At 47.3% G+C, this 20,075-nt stretch overlaps 1 protein-coding gene across 6 annotated transcripts in view; it reads right to left on the bottom strand.

Annotated features, from left to right (window-relative positions):
• Positions 1-20,075, bottom strand: part of CSMD2 (CUB and Sushi multiple domains 2) — a 494,027-nt gene that overhangs the window by 56,430 nt on the left and 417,522 nt on the right. For all 6 annotated transcript variants that reach the window (XM_072723914.1, XM_072723908.1, XM_072723910.1 and 3 more), the window contains exons 47-49: positions 8,779-8,967; positions 5,998-6,144; positions 3,677-3,865 (exon numbers count right to left, since the gene is read on the bottom strand). In XM_072723914.1, the coding sequence (XP_072580015.1) occupies positions 3,677-3,865; positions 5,998-6,144; positions 8,779-8,967 (525 nt within the window). The remainder of the gene's footprint in view (positions 1-3,676; positions 3,866-5,997; positions 6,145-8,778; positions 8,968-20,075) is intronic.

Raw genomic sequence — 20,075 nt, 5'->3', positions numbered from 1 at the left:
AACCTTGCCTTTCCTTTGAAATAGGAATGATCATGGATCACTGCACATATGAAGAAAACCAGTAGCATAAAAGACATAAAGGCAAGATTACCGATAGAAAAAAATAGAAATAAAGTTCTCTTTTAGGAAACAGGGCTAACTCAGGAAATAGAAAGTATATAAGCCTTAAGGTTTTGTGTTTTTTTTTTAAGATTTATTTATTTATTAATTCAGAGGGAGAGAGAGAGGCAGACACACAGGCAGAGGGAGAAGCAGGCTTCATGCAGGGAGCCCAACGCGGGACTCAATCCTGGGTCTTCAGGATCACGCTCTGGGCTGAGGTGGTGCCAAACCGCTGAGCCACCGGGGCTGCCTGCCTTAAGGTTTTGATTAGCAATATCTTGAGAAAGTCAGGGTGACATATCATATTCATTAAACAAGAACAGAGGGCTTTGAAAAAAGAACAACAACAGAACAAGGAAAATCTCTTTTAAGTTAAAGTACAATCGCTAAAATAAGTATTAGATAGAAGAGACTGAGATGAAAGGTAAAGAGAATTTCCCAGAATGTAGGCCAAAAAGCCAGAAACTGAAAACGGGAGAAAAAGCACTGGAAGTACAGGAGGTTGATATCCAGGAGGTCCAACATCCCACCGGTCAGAGTTCCGGAAAGAGAGAGAAATCGCAGATGAGAATTTCCCGGAGGTGGAGAGACACAAGTCTTTAGATTGGAAAAGGAGCCAAAGGGACGCAAAAGGAACCATTATTATAAACATCATTGTCCATTATTATAAACATCATTGTGGAGTTTTAGAAGATGAAATACACGTTCCTACAAGTTCCGAGAGAGAGAGAGAGAGAGAGAGAAACAGGACATCCCTGTGAAGGAGCGAGCATCAGGCTGGCATCACACTTCCCGTCGGCAGCAATGATGTCCAAAGACAATGGAGCACATTTCTGAAGGAAGTGATCTGCAACCCGGCCAACCTACCAAGCATACGTGAGGTCAAAAGTAAAGGTATTTTCAGACATTTGAAGACCTGGAGCATTTCCTTCTCATGAACCCTTTATGAGGGATTTACTCAAGGCTATGCTCCATGAAAAAGAGGGTGAAAACCAAGAAAGGGTGAAATATGGGATATAAAAATATAAAAAATGATAGCGCTAACGCAGCAGCACAAAGAAAGGTGACAGCTCATGAAACAAATGTGTACGGCCACGTGGTGGCCGGGGTCATGACAAGGAGCAGGGTCAACGCTATGTTTATGGGAGGAACGCGCATTACTTAGGCAGGAGCAGTTTGTCCTTGAAAGAAGCTGATACAGCTGAGGAACTAGTGCTCTGTCCGCGCCTCGAGCCCAGGCCGCCCTCACTCCGGGGCAGCTCAAGCAGAGGAAGTTCCCATCCACCCAGGCCACCAATGGTCCTTGATGCCACTGGAACCCAGAAGAGACATGGGCCAGGGCTTCCGTAGGATATAGGGAAGGATGGACTCTTGAGAGGGAGGGAGATTGGGATATCGAGATGGAAGACAGCTTCAAAGACTGGAAAAGAGAAAAAAAATAGTGGATGAGGAGGAACTGAGGAGGAAAATGTGGAATGAAGACGAGTGTTTGAGTATGATATTCTCTTAATGCCTAAACAGCAGGACTTTAAGCTCCTCTGGTGGTAATAGGGGAGGCAAACTGTGACCAATGGATTGCCCTGCTTTCCTGAACCTCTTGTGAAGACCCTACTGGTGTGGGAGGAGTCAGTCTGGAGACGGCAGGTGAAGGAAGTGGACGGCAGCCCCGACTCCCTGCTCTGGGCCCAGCTCTTCCCATGCAGATAACTCCGAGGACAGAGACACTGAAAGCCCTTCCCCTGATCCCCACGCCGAAACAGCCCCCAAACCCCGAGGTGAGAGGGGCACTTCCTGTGGGCAGGAGAGGAGGGCGCAGAATCACCAAGTATTTGAAGCTGGGGCTGGGATGAGATCTCTGAGGGGGAGAATATGTAGTGAGAGGATGGGTTGGGGGGCTGGGGAAGGACAGCAGACACGTTAGAAGGCATGGGATCTCTACTGGGATGCACTTGGTGGAAAGGCATGGTTGGGGAGGAGCAACATGGAATTGGAGCGATGCCAGGCCTTTCCTGGCCCCGGGTTACGGGGACCCGTTCCCTGAAGGGCCCCAGCATCCGTGTTCTTGGAGGGGAGCTGGTTTGTGGAGGGAGGAGCGAGACAGCCTTCCGGGGAGAGACTAAGGGTGTAGGCTCGTAGGCCATGGGCTGCGAGCCGGGATTCCAGAGCCTTTGGCGGGAGGGCCCAGTGCAAGGGCAGCAGCAGGAGGCCTGGGGCTGGGCATGAAGTGCTGTGAGACGAGGATGGAGAAGCCTACGGGGCCTTAGTTTCGGGAAGTGACAAAGGAGAACAGACATGAGAGGCGTGGTGGTTCCTAACTGGAGCCTTGGGAGACAGATAGTTAGAGACCCGGAGACCAAGCCCGGCGCCACTGGCCACCTGTATGTGCTCTGGGACCTTCCCTTGGGGCATCAAATAGAGCATGAGGGACACATCGTTGGAGGAGGCTCAAGCCCAGGCAAGAAGGTTCTGAGGGGCAGAGATGACAGACGTCACTAGACAGGACGTCACCACACTGTGAAGCAAAGAACAGGAAAATCAAACACGAGTGTCATTTCCTGCCAATATTGTTGGCAAGCCTTTTCTTTTCTTCTTTTTTTTTTAATGCAGCAGAAATGATGTGACTGCAGGAGAAAGGACGACTGCCACGCGCTGGTGTAAGTGTAAGTGAAGGCAAATGTCCTCAAGGGCAGTGAGTGTCAAAAGCCGAAGATCTTGCATAGGTTATGGCCCAACAATCTCATTTCTGGGAATTTATTTTAAGAAATAAATATGGATGTCCACAGTGATGGAATTACGAGGATTTTAACAGCGGCACTGCATGCAGAAGCAAAAAATAGAGAAATTCAAATGACCAACAACAGGACGATACTTAAATAAATGAGTTCTTCCTTTACAATGTGCGACTGCCAGAAATAGTGATGAAGTGTATTTAATTATGTGACAGATGTTATTAAAGAATATTAAGAGCTCTGTGCTCCGAGGATGCCGTTTGTGTAAACAACATATAAAAGATTGAAAGGAAATGTGCTGAAATGTTACACGGGGATCTGGGGTGATGGGATTACAGGTCGATTTTTTCCTGCCAAGTCTTTATTTAAATTACAGTTGGCCACCACGCAGTATAACATTAGTTTCAGGTGGAGGATTCACTGACTCATCAAAACACGCACCCTCCTTAATCCCCATCACCCGCTTAACCCGTCCTCCGCGTCTCTCTAGCCTTCCCCCCCGCCCCCCAATCCCTCGTCTGAGTTACTTTAAGGGAAGACAAATCCCATCAACTTGGAAAGGCAATGCATGCAAACTACGGATCGGGGGGCTTGCCTGCAGAGCGAGCACAGCGAGCCTCTGCTCCTCCTGGTTCCCTCTGCCCGCGCCACCTCGGACCCAGTGCTCCCCCAGCCCACACTGCTCTCTCTCCAGTCCGTGGTTCTGCAAATGCTCTTGCTGTTGCCTAGAATATTCTCCTTGCCAATGTGTGGGCCCAAACCCCACCTGCCCTGGGAGCCGGAGCCCAGGCATCCCCTCTTGGGGAGCCGAGCCACCTGTCACCCCCTTTCCATGAGCTCCTCACCTTGACAGAGAGGAATGGCCTCACTCCACAGGTAGTAGCCCTGGGGGTGCCGGGTACAAATGGCCATGCTGTGTCCCACCAAGCGGTAGCCGGTGTTGCAGCCAAAGTGGACAGAACCTCCGGGCTGGGTGCTGGGCTGGCCCAGAAGGAAGCCGTGGAGTGGAGCCCTGGGCAGGCTGCAGTAGGGAGCTGCACAACAAGAGGAGGCTCAGGGGAGCACGGGCAAGCAGGAAGACAGGTGCACCCCAGGCTCCTGGCCCTCCCTTCCTTCCCCCATTTTCTGTCTTGGCCACCGCCAGGTCCACCGCACGGTGGGTACTGCAGTGAAGCCAAAGAAAAGAGAAAGACCACGAAGCACGTGGCCTGGAGCAGCACGGTTCAAGCAGCTAAGCTCCGTCCCCCGAAACCCTTCGGCTCCCAAGAGGCGCAGGAAACAGGCCCCGGGGGAGGGGGCTCCAGCAGCGTGTGACGCTGGGCAGCGGCTCTGGAGGCCCGGCTCTGACCGTCCGGGTCTGTGACTTGGGGCGCATCACTGAAGCTCCCTGAGTTTCGCTTTCCTCACCTGTACTGTGACTGGAAATGCCAACCTCAGAGGTTTTTGGACAATTGAAGTGGGACTGCGTCGGGAAAGCCCCCAGCCCAGCGCTTCAACAAAAGGCCCTTCCCCGTCGTGTTACGGAGCAGTGGAGAGGGAGCCGCACGGTCCAGGACCATGGCCTCTCCGCGAACGGCCTCAAAGGGTTTCATCCGTTTATCCGACAGACATGGAGGGCCCACTATGTGCCCGGTGATGCTCTAAGCGCCGGAATATCACAGCGAAGAGAACAGTCACAACTCCCAGCGCGGGGGGCTGCTCATGAAGACTTGCCGCGGATCCCCAGTGGAAGTTCCAAGAGGCCGGCAGCGCAGTGGCCAGTGCACACGCTGGACATGTGCCTCCATTGCTCCAAGAGGCTCAGTGCCCCAGGCAGGCAGGGACGGGGAGGAAGGCCCCAGGCCCTCGGCACTGCTGCCCCGTGGGGACATCCTCTGGCCTCTGAGTTGGTGACCACACCCCTGTGCTGGCTCAACGGTGCTTTAAGGACGTTCCTCCGGGCTTACCTCATCTAGAACAAGCCCCTCAGCCACAGGACGCACCGAGTCCTAGTGATGGGTGCGGGCCAAAGTGTCCACTGCTTTTCCACTAAGGTTCTAGTGGTTTCACCGAGTAGTTGATCAACCTCTGTTGGCACATGCTCTAGCTGTGCCCGACCCGTCACCCCCGAACACATGGCGGGTCTTCCAAGACCTCAAGGACAGGGCAGCTCCTTCGTGGTGCACTGCTTCCCCACCTGCTGGGCCGGAGCAGCTGCCGGCCACCCCCGGACACTGCCCGAAGCTCCCCGACGGCAACCCGAAGGTTTCGTTTTCATCCTAAGGAAACTGCCATCTGAAGGGTGACTTGTGGAATAATCACTGGGCTAGCCCAGGACAGAGCCGGCCACCGCGCTGGGGGCGCGAAGCCACCCTCCCTCTGGTGTGCATGGAAGAAAGGAATTTAGGGTTCACTCTGCAGAGACAGCAGACCCTGGGGCAGTGAAGACCCGTCTCCTCCCGGGCTCGGCTTGGCCTCATCTCCTGGAGCTCCTCACGGCCTTCAGCAGCACCCGTCCGCCTCCGTGCTTGCAGAGCCCCTCCAGTTGTTGGACCCGCTCCCCTTCAGAACAGGCTGGGCTGCTTGTTAAGTTTTCTTGCCAACCACAGACGATAATCCCCACGACGGGAGTTCAGATAAATTCCACTTTTTTCCCCCCATCTCATTACATTTCCAAGGATATTTGTGTGCTCCTTGTAGACCGCAGCCCTGGTCAGTGCCTGCCTAGCAGGCCTCGATCTGCCTCTGCCTGAGTTATGGTGGGAAGAGCCAAAGACAGGCCCCTGTAGGCCATCCCTTGGCTGCCTGTCTGACATTTCCCACCCGAAGACCCAGATCTTAGGGGTTCTCAGTTTTAAGGAACGTTCATCAATACTTCAACAGTGTTAGGGATGGGGTCACCTTGTAGGCATTGCCAGATGATAAATAATGAACTTATCCAAAAGACACTGTAGCCTGGCAGTACGAGCAGAAGAGAGGGGCGAGCCTACAGCAGGGAGAGGAGCGGAAATTGGGAGGTGGAAACCGTGGGGGACACTTGGGCAGCTGTGGTGAGAGGTTCAGACGAGGGAGGAAGGCCCCCGCCATTGATGGAGATACGGCCCACGGCTAACTTGGGAGTTTGGGGTAAGCTACCTCAGGGGCCCAGGGGCTGTGGCCCTTCTCATGGGCCCTCTGGTTTACTCACCTGAATACCGGATCTTAAAGCCCTTCCGGTTGTAGGCGTGGTCAGACGACCAGCGCAGGTACACAGAGTTGCTTGAGCTGGTGACAATCAGGGGGGCTGAGTAATTCCCACTGAGGGCTTTCAGCAGAGGACTCTGTCCCGAGGGACCTGGAGGGAGTACAGGACACAGGATTACAGACGAGGTCCCTTGATTCGACACCTCAGGTGTAACTGCCTCTCATTTCTCCTCCTCAGGAGAAGTCAGTAGGTTCAGACGGTTGGGGTCAGTGCAATGATCTGTACGTCTGTCCTGTCTCTGCATCCCCGCCCTGGGTGCTCCTCCCTCCTGAGCCCTACCTAACGCAGAGCTCGGGGAAGTCACTGCCATCCTACAAGACTTGGCAGGCGAGATGAAATCTATTTGCCATCTTGGGACTTGCCAAGGTGAAGCAGCTGGTTAATGCAAGAGCTGGTTCGCCACTGGGGAACTTCCACCTTGCCACCCGCTTTGCATGTGCACGCTAAAAACAGCTCTGTGCTTGTCATATAGAAGAGTGTGTGCTGAGTGAATACGTGTCAATAAGGCTACAGGGAAACATGGCGTCTCTGTGTCATACGTAACACAGTTCCTCAATGTTTCTTTCCAAGGTTCTTCCAGAAAGCCCTCCCTCTTCCTTTTTCCCAGCTTTAATGCCACGGGAGTGCATCCTAAGGTGGCTGGTTCCAGGGAGGCAGGATATAAAGTGCGATGACTGTAACAGGATTTATTGCCCTGGAAATAGCCCTGAGTGATGGTTCTAGTATCTGCCAAGACAGCTCTTGGTAACTTGGCAGAGCTAATGGACCACATTAAACAAAAGAGAACCATCAGAACTGCTGTGACAAACTATGAAGGAAGGGGTCCAAGGCTCTGAGAACTGGCAAGGAAGAAGAGGTCCACCACACGGGACCAGAATGCCTGCTAGCTGATATGTCCCTCAGGAGGGCCCGGAGCTACTCCAGTTCCCTTTTTTTTTTCTTTTTAAGATTTATTTATTTATGATAGACACACACATAGAGAGAGAGAGAGAGAGAGAGAGGCAGAGACACAGGCAGAGGGAGAAGCAGGCTCCACGCTGGGAGCCCGACACGGGACCCGATCCCAGGACTGCAGGATCGTACCCTGGGCCAAAGGCAGGCACCAAACCGCTGAGCCACCCAGGGATCCCTGGTACTCCAGTTCCTAGAGCAAAAAGGAACACACTTCTGGGGGGGTGAGCATCAGCAGTCTTGACAACCTGCGTAACAGCCGTCCTCTGTAGCCTAAACTCACAGAAGGAGAAGCTGTCAGAGAGCTGGGCTTCCTAGTGTTGATGGGGGGTGAGAAGATTCTAGAATATAGGGGCCAGGAGGAGGCACTCAACAATCAAAAGTGAGGCTAGCATAAATACTAAAGTGAGTGGCGAGGTGGGAGGTGGGAGGTGGGAGGTGGGAGAGCCTACCTTGTAGGGTCTATGGTGATGCCTCACAGAACATGATATTCCTCAGGGCAAGACAGATGGAAGCCCCTCAATATAGGAATATATGAACAAAACATCAGGAACATATAGTCAGAGTGTGAGGAAAGCTGACCCCAATGGAAAGCTGCAACCCCTCCACCCAATTTAGAGACTTGAGCCCGGTTCTATTTCTTATTAAAGAACACTTTGGCTGAAGGACAAACTGGGTCCCCTATGAAAAAAGTACTCCCCTAAATGACATTAATTACATATACTAGTCATTGTCCAGTCCTTGCCTAAAGAACCCACAGCTATTTCCTCAGGCAACTGAATACCGGGGAAAAGGGAATGTCTAGGTGGTCCGAAGATTTCGGATGCCGAGTGTAAACTGATGCTGTCCCTGGGTGCCCAAAGCACTATCGTGGCCCCTCTGCTAGGTGACAGTCAGTGGAGCCCCGGCCCATCCATCACAGAACCAGCCTGGCCAAGCGGTAGCCCCGCACTGCGTCAGCTGTGCCAGGTGCAGTATCTTCATTAGAGCAGATTAACACAGCCTCGGTTACGTGACTCGCAGTTATTGACCCAGCAACGCGTTCTTTCCATACCCCTCGGAAAGGAGGACCGTAAGCAATTTGCATTCACATGAGAGAGACGGCAGTACACACTCGTGGTCCTGCCCCGGAGCGGTGCTAGTTCTCCTGCTCACTGTCGTCATAGAGCATGAAAAGAGGTGGGCCATCTGGACCTCCCGCAGGGTGTAGCAGACCGGCTCTCTCCATGATGACATGGTATTAATGGCGTCTGATGAGCCAGAAGGGACAATTAGTGTAGATGCTTTTAGAAGACCCATGGCTCCAGGGGATAAAGGGTAAGTTCTACAAGGAGTCAGGGGAGGTTTCCCCAGTGGTGTGAGTACACGCTGAAATGTCTTCTCCAAATTGAAGGGCGAGTTAGCGTGACTTTTCCCTTCCACGACAAAGAAAGCAGTGCAACGTTTGGTAGACCCCTTGAGTTTCAGAGGTGCATACTCTCCACGTGGGGATCTTGCTAGGATCCATTTACTGGGTGCTGTTAAGGGTGGATGCTGGAGTAAGAAAGGGTTCGGTAGCGGGACCAGGCTGCAGCACGAGCACCCCTGCCCGTGCGCCATGCAATCCATGGGCTCCCATGGAGGGGAGGGGTATTGGGGTTCCGGTGGTAGAGGAAGATGTGGCTTGGGGCCTCCAGAAAGCTCTCACAGGGGGTGATGGCGCAGGCCCCTAGGGCTCCGAAGCAGACCTGCACCATGGGCGGCAGGCAACTCCTCAACATTGGACTGACTTACCGTCGAAGATCTCAAACTCATCGTACTGCTTCTCACTGAGGAAGTACTCCACTGTGAGGGAGATGTTGTAGTCGGGCTGCACTCTCACCAGCCAGGAGCAAGTCTGGAACTGGGGATAGCTGCCCGGGTAGCTCTGACTCAGGATCACACCCGTGGAGTCCGTCAGAAGCTCATTCGTGGGGCAGTGCACTTGGAAGAAAGAAAGAGAAACGCCAGGTTCATGAGACGGAGATGGAACCGGGGCCAACGAACTTCCCTGGGACAAAGGACAGTCACCGGCAAGAGTATTTGGGCGCAAACAGGATCCCAACACCCACCAACATGCTGCTCCACGGCATGAGGTGGCCTCAGGTTCTGCGTCAACGTTACCTCACTGCCGGGATGCAGGCCTGGCCAGTCGGTTGGAACCACTTCCTAGCTCAGAGGTGGGCTTTGGAGAAGGCAAGGTGACACAGACAAGGCACGGCATCCTCAAATCTAAGAGTCGATCCATTAAACAGGACGGATTTGTACAAAGACAGTACTGGGCAGAGGTGATTACGTGGATGTACGGCCCGCCCCTGGCACTTACTAGCTGGGTGGTCTTGGACAAATTATTTCCTCCCTGTGCAATGGCTTCTCCACCCCTGATGTGGAAAGACAACACCTGCTTTACACGGCTATTGTATCCTGCACCACGTTACGTCATTGCACACTAATAATGTTGTATATAATATTATAGGAAGGAATATACATAACGCATGCAGCTTGGTGCCTTCATAAACCCCAGGGACGATAATGGTAATGATGGTAATTACACCAGGAACAGAAGGAGCTAGCAGAGCTTGGCTGTGGCCTGATTAGCAGTATTAAGGTATTGCAAGAAAAACATGCCACCCCAAGGAGCACAGTCGGTGTAGACCTCAGAGAAGGGGTTGCTGGAGGGGCTAGGTTGGTTCTCCTGCGTCTGCCGCCAGGGAGGTGAGAGAAGATGCTGGTTCTGGGGGTCCTGCACGTGCTGCAAACCAGGGAGGTGCTCTCCTCTCCCCCGGGGGTACAGGGACCTGTCACTACATCCTATGTGAAACCACCTGAGGATGATCCCTCTCTGTTTTCCTAGGCTGAGGACTCCACAGTGAAGTTCTGGGGACCGAGTCAACCTTTTTAGGGCCTTGAAACAGGCCTGGCCTGGCCAGTAGTGGCAAGTATCCCAATCACTACAAAGGCAGGAAGCGGTGTTTTGCTCTACGTGTGCCTTCAGACAGGCTTCCTGAATGTGTTGGATGCTAGGACACTGATGAGGGAGAGTTTCTGGAACGGCAAAGCCGAGGACCAATCCCCGGGTCGTCATTTGAGATGAGGCCGTTCTGGGGAGGGGATTTAGCCACTCGATCTCCACCCATCTCTACTGCTTCCTTCAAACCCTCTGCCTTTGCAGAAATGGGGCTTGTTAATCAGCCCTGGGTCTGGGCTATCAGACCGAAATGCTTGCTGTGGTCCCAGATTCACGCAGCTCATCTGGGATTCCGTTGAGGAGCTTTGCAATAGACTCAAAAAAATTTATTTATTCATGAGAGACATAGAGAGAGAGAGGCAGAGGGAGCCCGACATGGGACTTGATCTCGGGTCTCCAGGATCACGGCCTGGACTGAAGGCAGACACTCACCCGCTGAGCCACCCGGGCGTCCCGAAACACACTTTTTTTTTTTTTTTAAGTAATCTCTACACCCAACATGGGGTTCAAACTCACAACTCGAGATCTAGGATCACAAGCTCTACCAATGGAGCCATCCAGGCAACTTGCCCCCTACCCGTGCTGCCCCCCACCCCCCGCCACCTTTGAGTACCTTTGAAAGGCACTAACTCACTTTTCCCAGGAGAACTTCCTTACTTTGTAAACAGGAAAGGAAAGCAAATGGCTTCTTGGAGGCAAACAGCCTTCCCTCTGAAAGCTCCTGATCCCACCAGCCTTTCCCCCTGGAACTCCTCCCCTGTTGGTGCACGGCTCTATCAGGCCTGGGCGTCGGCGTTTACGAGCTTTCCCTCCTCTTAAGCTCAGGATGTCTGGCCTTCGAAGGCTCAATACTACTCTTCCATTAAATCACCTGGTCTTGACGTCTTTGGTGGGGTTTCCTCTGCGAACGTTCTTATTTCTTTTAAAGAACTGGGAAAGCACAAGCTCTCTATCCTCTGGGGTCAACTTTATTAAATCATATCATTGATTTATTGGCACAGGCTTACCCAAAGATAATCTCATGATTTAAAATTTTCTTTTGCTTCAATGGTTATGTCCCACTTTCCCTTCTCTACTTTTGTACATTCCTGCTTTCTCCCTTTTGTTTAATTTCCCGAACTGCTTGATTATTTTGCGGCTTTTTGTTCCAGGCATTTCTTTTTATTTATAAGTAAGGCTGTTTGTCTGTTGTATGACTCACGAATTTCTTTTTAAAATTCAACATTTTTGAGATATAATTTATGTACAATAAGTAATAAACAGACATTAGGTGCGCAGTTTAACGAGTTCTAGCAAAGCATTTACCTGTGTAATCACCACCATAATCAGGATATAGATAATTTTCATCACTACAGAACCTTCTCTCATGCCCCAGGCTCCAGGAAATCACTGATACTCTTTTCAGATTAGTTTTGATTATACTAGAATTTCAAGCAATTGGAATCAGACATGTTACTTTTGTGTCTGGTTTCTTTTGCTAAACATCATGTTTCTAAGAGTCGATCCATGGTGTTTTGTGTATTACCCCTTGGTTTATTTTTACTGCTCTGAAGAAATGACAGGACAGTTTGTTCATTCATTCATTCTATTTGTTATTAATAAGCATTTAGGTTGCTTCCAGTTTGGGATTATTATGGAATTCATATACAAGACATTTTGTGGATATGGGTTTTCATTTCTTTTGGGAAAATAGGGCAGGGGTATGTCTAACTTTGAAAGAAACTACCAGTTTTCCAACGTGACTATATAATTTTATATCCCAACTAACAATGTATAAAAATTCCACTTGCTCCACATCCTTGTCAACACTTGGTATTTTCAGCCTTAAGTTTTAGCTATTCTAGTGGGTATGTAGTAGTATTTCATTAGGGTTTTAATATGCATTTTCTTGATTACTAACGATGTTTAGCATCTCTTCGTACATTTATTAGCTATTCATACATTTTATTTTGTAAAGTGACTAGTCAAGACTTTGTTCATATTTTTATTGGACTGCTTTATTATTGAGTTGTTAAAGTTCTTTATAGAGCCTAGATATAAGGCCTTTTAAGAAATATATGTACGATGAATATCTTCTTTTATTCTGTAGTTTGCCTTTTCTTTTTCATATTTAGGCCTGTTTTTTCTTCGTGTATTTTGAAGCTCTTTTATCATCTGCATATTATGTATACATATCCTTTATAATGGAGTTAACTCTTGTCATTGTAAAATCTCTCTATTTCTGGTAATACTCCTTGCTTGCAGTATTATCCAAAATTTCTTTATGATTCTTGTTTACCATTTACATGATATATATTTTTTCTCTCATTTTCTTGCAATTTATCTGGTATTTATATTTAAACTGCATCTTTTGTAGGAAATTAAGTGATTACTGTTTAAAACCTCTAAATTTTGGCATGGTTTTTATGCAGCAAAATCTTACGGATTGATATGACCATATCATTCAAATATAGTAGGTCCCTACTTATTTTTGGTCTGTCATTGAGAGAGATGTGTGAAAATATCCAGCTACAATGGTGAATTTATCCTTTTCTCTCTATAATTGTCAATTTTTTCTTTACACACTTCAATCCTAGAGGCAGGGCAAGCTGGCAGAGGAGCAGGATCCTCACCTCACCTGGCTCAACCAGCTCACCTGGGTAACTTTCAAACCATCCTGAACACCTGAGAATTCAACCTGAGATTTAAGGAGAGAACAGCTGGACACTACAGAGAGAAGGGTGTCACTTCTTACAAGGTAGGAAGGTGGAGAAAAATAAAATAAAAACGAATCAAGGGTTGGGGGGCCTGCAAGGAGTGGGGCTGAGGGGGGTGGTGGTGAAAGCCTCTGGGACAGGGGAGCCCCGACCCGGAGATGTGGGACCTTAAAAATTCCACACCGGATTCTTCCCAGAGGGAAAGGCGCTCAGCAGGGATCTCGGTGGGAACCACAGGGGGGCGGGAAGGTCTCCAGTCCCCAGGGTCACTAGGGGAGGAGGGGTGCCCGGGGTAGGGGGCGTATCCTGCTGCCTTGGGAGTGCGATTCCAGCAGCGCAGGCCCTGGATCCCAGGGTGCAGGGGGACACAGCCCAGAATCTGGTGCTCGCCCCGGGATGGGCAGAGGCAGGGAGGGCCCAGGACAGCGAGAATGCTCCTGCACCCAGGCGCCCCCAGGCTGAGCAGGTCAGCGCCCCTGCCACCTGGGAGCATCCAGGCTCATGCGGACTGATTGCTATGGTAGTTACTGGGAGAGCCGACCCCAGGGCTGGCGCCGCCAGGGGGGTTGTTACTCCTGGTGTCACCCCTGTGCATGGGAGGTGTGGGGCCCCCAGGAGACAGAGGCCTCACAGGACAAACAGCTCCCACTGAGCCCAGCACCTGGCGGGGGGCAGGGCATCTCCCCCAGGTGCACACACCTGAGACTCAGCACAGCAGCCCCTCCCCCTGAAGACCAGCTGGAAGGACAGGAGGAGAGCAAGTTCTTGACTGAGCAGCACTGGAGAGCTCCAGGGGAAGTCGAGGGATGTACAGTACATAGAACCAGAGGGTAACCCGCCTTTTTGCACCCCTTTTTCCAGTATAACTCATTTTTATATCAGACTAAAAATTTATAATTTTTTCTCTTTTCTCACCTTAACTACATTTTTAAAAAAGTTTATTTATTTATGATAGTCACACACACACAGAGAGAGAGAGAGAGGGAGAGAGAGGCAGAAACACAGGCAGAGGGAGAAGCAGGCTCCATGCATCGGGAGCCCGATGTGGGATTCGATCCCGGGTCTCCAGGATCACACCCTGAGCCAAAGGCAGGCACCAAACCGCTGCACCACCCAGGGATCCCTCTCACCTTAACTACAATATTTTACCACCTCTTCATTTTTAAGTTTCTTCCTTTTTGACTTTCATATTTCTACAATTATGGTCCTAGATATATTTTTCACTTCTAGATTCCCTTCAACATATTCAACTTAATTTGGGGAGATATACAAGATATGTTTTGTTTGTTTTGTTTTGTGTTTTGTTTTCTCTGCCTCATTTTGTTCTCCAATGGCGGAAGTTAATACCTTCTAAACATGACCAGCAGCACCCAGAACCAAGTGCAACACCGTGCTGGTTCTTTCTGTGAGACTAGATTCTCTCTTCCTTCCTACTCTGCCCCCCTCTTCTATCTCATTTATGTTTTGATCAGGCCTTGTATATGTATTTCTGGTTTACATAAATTTAGGCCTGAGCATCTTCTAACATACAGAATATACTCAGAACCAAGAGGATCACCCTCTAGGACCCCTCAGGAGGACTACATTCTCCCTCCACTACAACTTCATCACCACCACTATCTCCCAGTCCCCCCTTTTTCTTCTCCTTTTTTTCCCCTTTTTTCCTCTTTACTTTTGCTTTTTTCTCTTTTCTTTTTTTTCTTCTTCTTGGGATTCTTGGCCTTGTATTTTCTACTACTTTGTTTTAAAATTTGTTTTTCACTTTAGTGGCCCTTTGGTTTTATTTTGTTCTGATCTTTGTTTTTAATTTCTGGTCTCTGACCTCGGCAGAATCATCTAGGGTGAAATTTACTTAGGTCGTGGTTGATATTCTTGATGCAGCCTGCTCATACAACCACTCTGCACTGAGCAAAATGACTGGAAGGAAGAACTCACCATAAAAAAAAGAATCAGAAACAGTACTCTCTCTCACAGACTTACAGAATTTGGATTACAATTTGATGTCAGAAAGCCAATTCAGAAGCACAATTATAAAGCTATTGTTGGCTCTGGAAAAAAAGTATAAAGGATTCAAGAGACTTCATGACTGCAGAATTTAGATCTAATCAGGCCAAAATTAAATCAATTAAATAAGATAAAATCCAAACTGGAGGTCCTAAAGATGAGGGTTAAGGAGGTGGAAGAAAGAAAGAGCGACATAGAAGACAAGTTGATGGCAAGGAAGGAAGCTGAGGAAAAAAGAGAAAAGCAATTAAAATACCACGAGGAAAGGTTAAGGGAAATAAATGACAGTCTCAGAAGGAAGAATCTATGTATAATTGGGGTTCCAGAGAGCACCGAGAGGGACAGAGGACCAGAAAGCATATTTGAACAAATCATAGCTGAGAATTTCCCTAATTTGGGGAGGGAAACAGGCATTCAGATCCAGGAGATAGAGAGACCCTCCCACCCAAAAAAAACAATAACAACTGTCAACACTTCGACATTTAGTAGTGAAACTCGCAAATTCCAAAGATAAAGAGAAAATCCTTAATGCAGCAAGAGACAAGAGATTGCTAACTCATGTGGTGAGAAATATTAGGTTAACAGCAGACCTCTCCACGGAGATCTGGCAGGCCAGAAAGGGCTGGCAGGATATATTCAGGGTCCTAAATGAGAAGAACATGCAGCCTAAATGAGATAGAACATACTCTATCCAGCAAGGCTCTCATTCAGAATAGAAGGAGAGAAAGAGCTTCCAAGATAGGCAGAAACTGAAAGAATATGTGACCACCAAACCCTCTGCAAGAAATATTAAGGGGAACTCTGTAAAAGAAAGAGGACACCCAAAGAAATAATCTACAAAAACAGGGACTGAATAGGTATTATGATGACACTAAATTCATATCTTTCAATAGTTACCTTGATTGTGAATGGGCTAAATGATCCCATCAAAAGACACAGGGTTTCGGACTGGATAAAGAAGCAAGACCCATCCTATTTCCTGTCTACAAGAGACTCATGTTAGACCTAAGGACACCTCCAGCCTGAAAATAAAAGTTTGGAGAACCATTTACCATTCAAATGGTCCTCAAAAGAAAGCAGGGGTAGCCATCCTCATATCAGATAAATTAAAGTTTATCCCAAAGACTGTAGTAAGAGATGAAGAGGGACACTCTATCATACTTAAAGGATCTAACCAACAAGAGGACCTAACAGTCATGAATATTTATGCCCCTAATGTGGGAGCTGACAAGTATATCAATCAATTAATAACCAAAGTAAAGACATACTTAGATAATAATACATTAATACTGGGAGACTTCAACATGGTGCTTTCTGTAATTGACAGATATTCTAAGCAAAACATCTTCAAAGAAACAAGAGCTTTAAATGATACACTGCACCAGATGGATTTCACAGATATTTACGGAACTTTACATCCAAATGCAACTGAATACACATTCTTCTCAAGTGCACATGGAACTTTCTCCAGAATAGACCACATACTGGGTCACAAATCAGGTCTCAACCGATACCAAAAGGTTGGGATTGTCCCCTGCATATTTTCAGAACACAATGCTTTGAAACTTGAACTTAATCACAAGAGGAGATTTGGAAGAAACTCAAACATGTGGAAGTTAAAGAACATTCTGCTAAAAGATGAAAGGATCAACCAGGAAATTAGAGAAGAATTAAAAAGATTCATGGAAACTAATGAAAATGAAGATACAACTGTTCAAAATCTTTGAGATATGGCAAAAGCAGTCCTAAGAGGGAAATACATCTCAATACAAGCATCCCTCAAAAAATTGGAAAAAACTCAAATACACAAGCTAACCTCACACCTAAAGGAACTGGAGAAAGAACAACAAATAAAACCTATACCAAGCAGAAGAAGAGAGTTAATAAAGATTCGAGCAGAACTCAATGAAATAGAGACCAGAAGGACTTTGGAACAGGTTAACAAAACCAAGAGTTGGTTCTTTGAAAGAACTAATTAGATAGATAAACCATTAGCCAGCCTTATTAAAAAGAAAAAAAGACTCAAATTAATAAAATCACGAACGAAAAAGGAGAGATCACAACCAATACCAAGGAAATACAAATGATTCTAAAAACTTATTATGAGCAGCTATATGCCAATAAATTAGGCAATCTAGAAGAAATGGACGCATTTCTGGAAAAGCACAAACTACCAAAACTGGAACAGGAAGAAATAGAAAACCTGAACAGGCCAATAACCAGGGAGGAAATTGAAGCAGTCATCAAAACCCTCCCAAGACACAAAAGTCCAGGGCCAGATGGCTTCCCAGGGGAATTCGATCAAAGAAGAAACAATAGCTATTCTACTAAAGCTGTTCTGAAAGATAGAAAGGGATGAAATACTTCCAAACTCGTTCTATGAGGCCAGCATCACCTTAATTCCAAAACCAGACAAAGACCCCACCAAAAAGGAGAATTACAGACCAATATCCCTGATGAACACAGATGCAAAAATTCTCAACAAGATACTAGCCAATAGGATCCAACAGTACATTAAGAAGTTACTCACCACGACCAAGTGGGATTTATCCCCAGGATGCAAGGCTCGTTCAACACTGGTAAAGGAATCAATGTGATAGATCATATCAGCAAGAGAAAAAAACAAGAACCATATGATCCTCTCAATAGATGCAAAGAAAGCATTTGACAAAATCCAGCATCCATTCCTGATCAAACCTCTTCAGAGTGTAGGGATAGAGGGAACATTCCTCAGCATTTTAAAAGCCATCCATGAAAAGCCCACAGCAAATATCATTCTCAATGGGGAAGCACTGGGAGCCTTTTCCCTAAGATCAGGAACATGACAGGGATGTCCACTCTCACCACTGCTATTCAACATAGTCCTAGAAGTCCTAGCCTCAGCAATCAGACAACAGAAAGAAGTAAAAGGCATTCAAATTGGCAAAGAAGAAGTCAAACTCTCCCTCTTTGCAGATGACATGATACTCTACATAGACAACCCAAAAGACTCCATCCCAAGATTGCTAGAACTCATACAGCAATTTGGCAGCATGGCAGGATACAAAATCAGTGCCCAGAAGTCAGTGGCGTTTCTATCCACTGAGACTGAAGAAAGAGAAATTAAGGAGTCCATCCCATTTACAATTGCACCCAAAAGCATAAGATACCTAGGAATAAACCTAACCAAAGAGGTAAAGGATCTATACCCTAAAAACTACAGAACATTTCTGAAAGAAATGGAGGAAGACACAAAGAGATGGAAAAATATTCCATACTCATGGATTGGAAGAATTAATATTGTGAAAATGTCTATGCCACCCAGGGCAATTTACACATTCAATGTAATCCCTATCAAAATACCATGGACTTTCTTCAGAGAGTTGGAACAAATCATCTTAAGATTTGTGTGGAATTAAAAAAAGACCCCGAATAGCCAGGGGAATATTGAAAAAAGAAAACCATAGCTGGGGGCATCACAATGCCAGATGTCAGGTTGTACTACAAAGCTGTGGTCATCAAGACAGTGTGGTACTGGCACAAAAACAGACACATAGATCAACGGAACAGAATAGAGAACCCAGAAGTGGACCCTCAACTCTATGGTCAACTAATATTTGACAAAGCAGGAAAGACTATCCACTGGAAAAAGGACAGTCTTTTCAATAAATGGTGTTGGGACAAGTTGACAGCCACGTGCAGAAGAATGAAACTAGACCATTCTCTTAGACCAGACACAGAGATAAACTCAAAATGGATGAAAGATCTAAATGTGAGACAGGAAACCATCAAAATCCTAGAGGAGAACACAGGCAACACCCTTTTGGAACTTGGCCACAGCAACTTCTTGCAAGATACATCCACAAAGGCAAGAGAAACAAAAGCAAATATGAACTATTGGGACTTCATCAAGATAAGAAGCTTTTGCACAGCAAAGGAAACAGTCAACAAAACTACAAGACAGCCTACAGAATGGGAGAAGATATTTGCAAATGATGTATCAGATAAAGGGCTAGTCTCCAAGATCTATAGAGAACTTATTAAACTCAACAGCAAAGAAAGAAACAATCCAATCATGAAATGGGCCAAAGACATGAACAGAAATTTCAGAGAAAGATCCAGAATAGTCAATTTCATAGAGATACGAACTAGACTGGTGGTTGCCTAGAACTGTGTGTTTGTGTAGGGCCTGGAAATAAAATGGGAGCTGACTACCATCATTTTTATCATTTTGGAGTGATTAAAATCTTCTAAAATGGTGTAATGGCTACACAGCTCTCAGTATACTAAAAATCACTGACGTATATACTTTAAATGGATGAATTATATGGTACATGAATTCTATCCCCATAAAGCTGTTATTATAAAAAAGCTGGTGAAGGGTCACATCATGAGAAGCCAAGTACAGCACTGAGTCCTAGAGGGAAGCATGAGACTGAGGGTAGGAGTAAAGCCAAGAAGCCTGGAGCCGTGTAGATACAGAAATGGGGCCAGAGAGGAGAAAGTAAGGCTGGAGCAAAGCAGGGATGTTCCGGAGCAGGATCAGAGCTAAAGGCCACTTCATAGGGGGGTGGTTGTTTGGCATGCGAGTAGGTCAGCTTAACTCATAGATAATAAAGTTCTCATTGTTTTAGGCAGCTTAATTCTAGGCCTGTGGCTTCTTTCTTTCTTTCTCACTAGCAACCCATACTGCAGATTCTCTACTCCTGCCATATGGGAAGTGGGGGAGAAGCTGACCTGCTTTTCTACAGATAACTATTTGTTCGTAGCAGTAGTACCAGAAGCCGTAGTAGGACTAGTAACAATAATAATAATAACCCACACTGGGCAGTTACTGGGTCCCAGCCACAGTTCTCAAACATTTTACATTATTGACCCATTTAATTCCTGACAATAAGTCCATGGCGTAAGTAATATCACTATCCTTATTTCACAGATGAGAAGATTGAGGCACAGGGCAGTTAAATATCTCATCCTAGGTCAACCCCCTTTTGAGTGGAGAGTATTGTTTGAGGTCTTAGTTGGGATAACGTGGTGAAGCCAATTCATTTTCTGTCAAGGGGTCACACCGGAAGGAAGACAACTCTCAGTTGTTTAGATCAGCATACAGGACCTTGGGCCCATCGGGACTTCAGGAGGGCCAGGTTGGGGTGCAAGCCCACCTCTCCCTGAGGTCCCAGAGCTTCCTCTTTTCAAAGATCAGTATGCCGTTTCCAGAGAATACCAGTCGGAAAAAAGGAAGACGGAAATCAAAGTGGTTACCATGGCGATCTGTAGCCCCGGACCTGAGTAGGACAGAGAATCTCTCCAGGGCAATCACTCCTTTATACAAACAGACATTCACCAAATGACCTATTACTTGATGAGCAGGGACTGGGAATATAGGGAGGAGGAAGACAAAGGCC

This window comes from Vulpes vulpes, chromosome 10, assembly GCF_048418805.1.
Source record: "Vulpes vulpes isolate BD-2025 chromosome 10, VulVul3, whole genome shotgun sequence".
Lineage (NCBI taxonomy): Eukaryota > Metazoa > Chordata > Mammalia > Carnivora > Canidae > Vulpes > Vulpes vulpes.
This window is presented reverse-complemented; position numbering and strand designations above follow the sequence as displayed.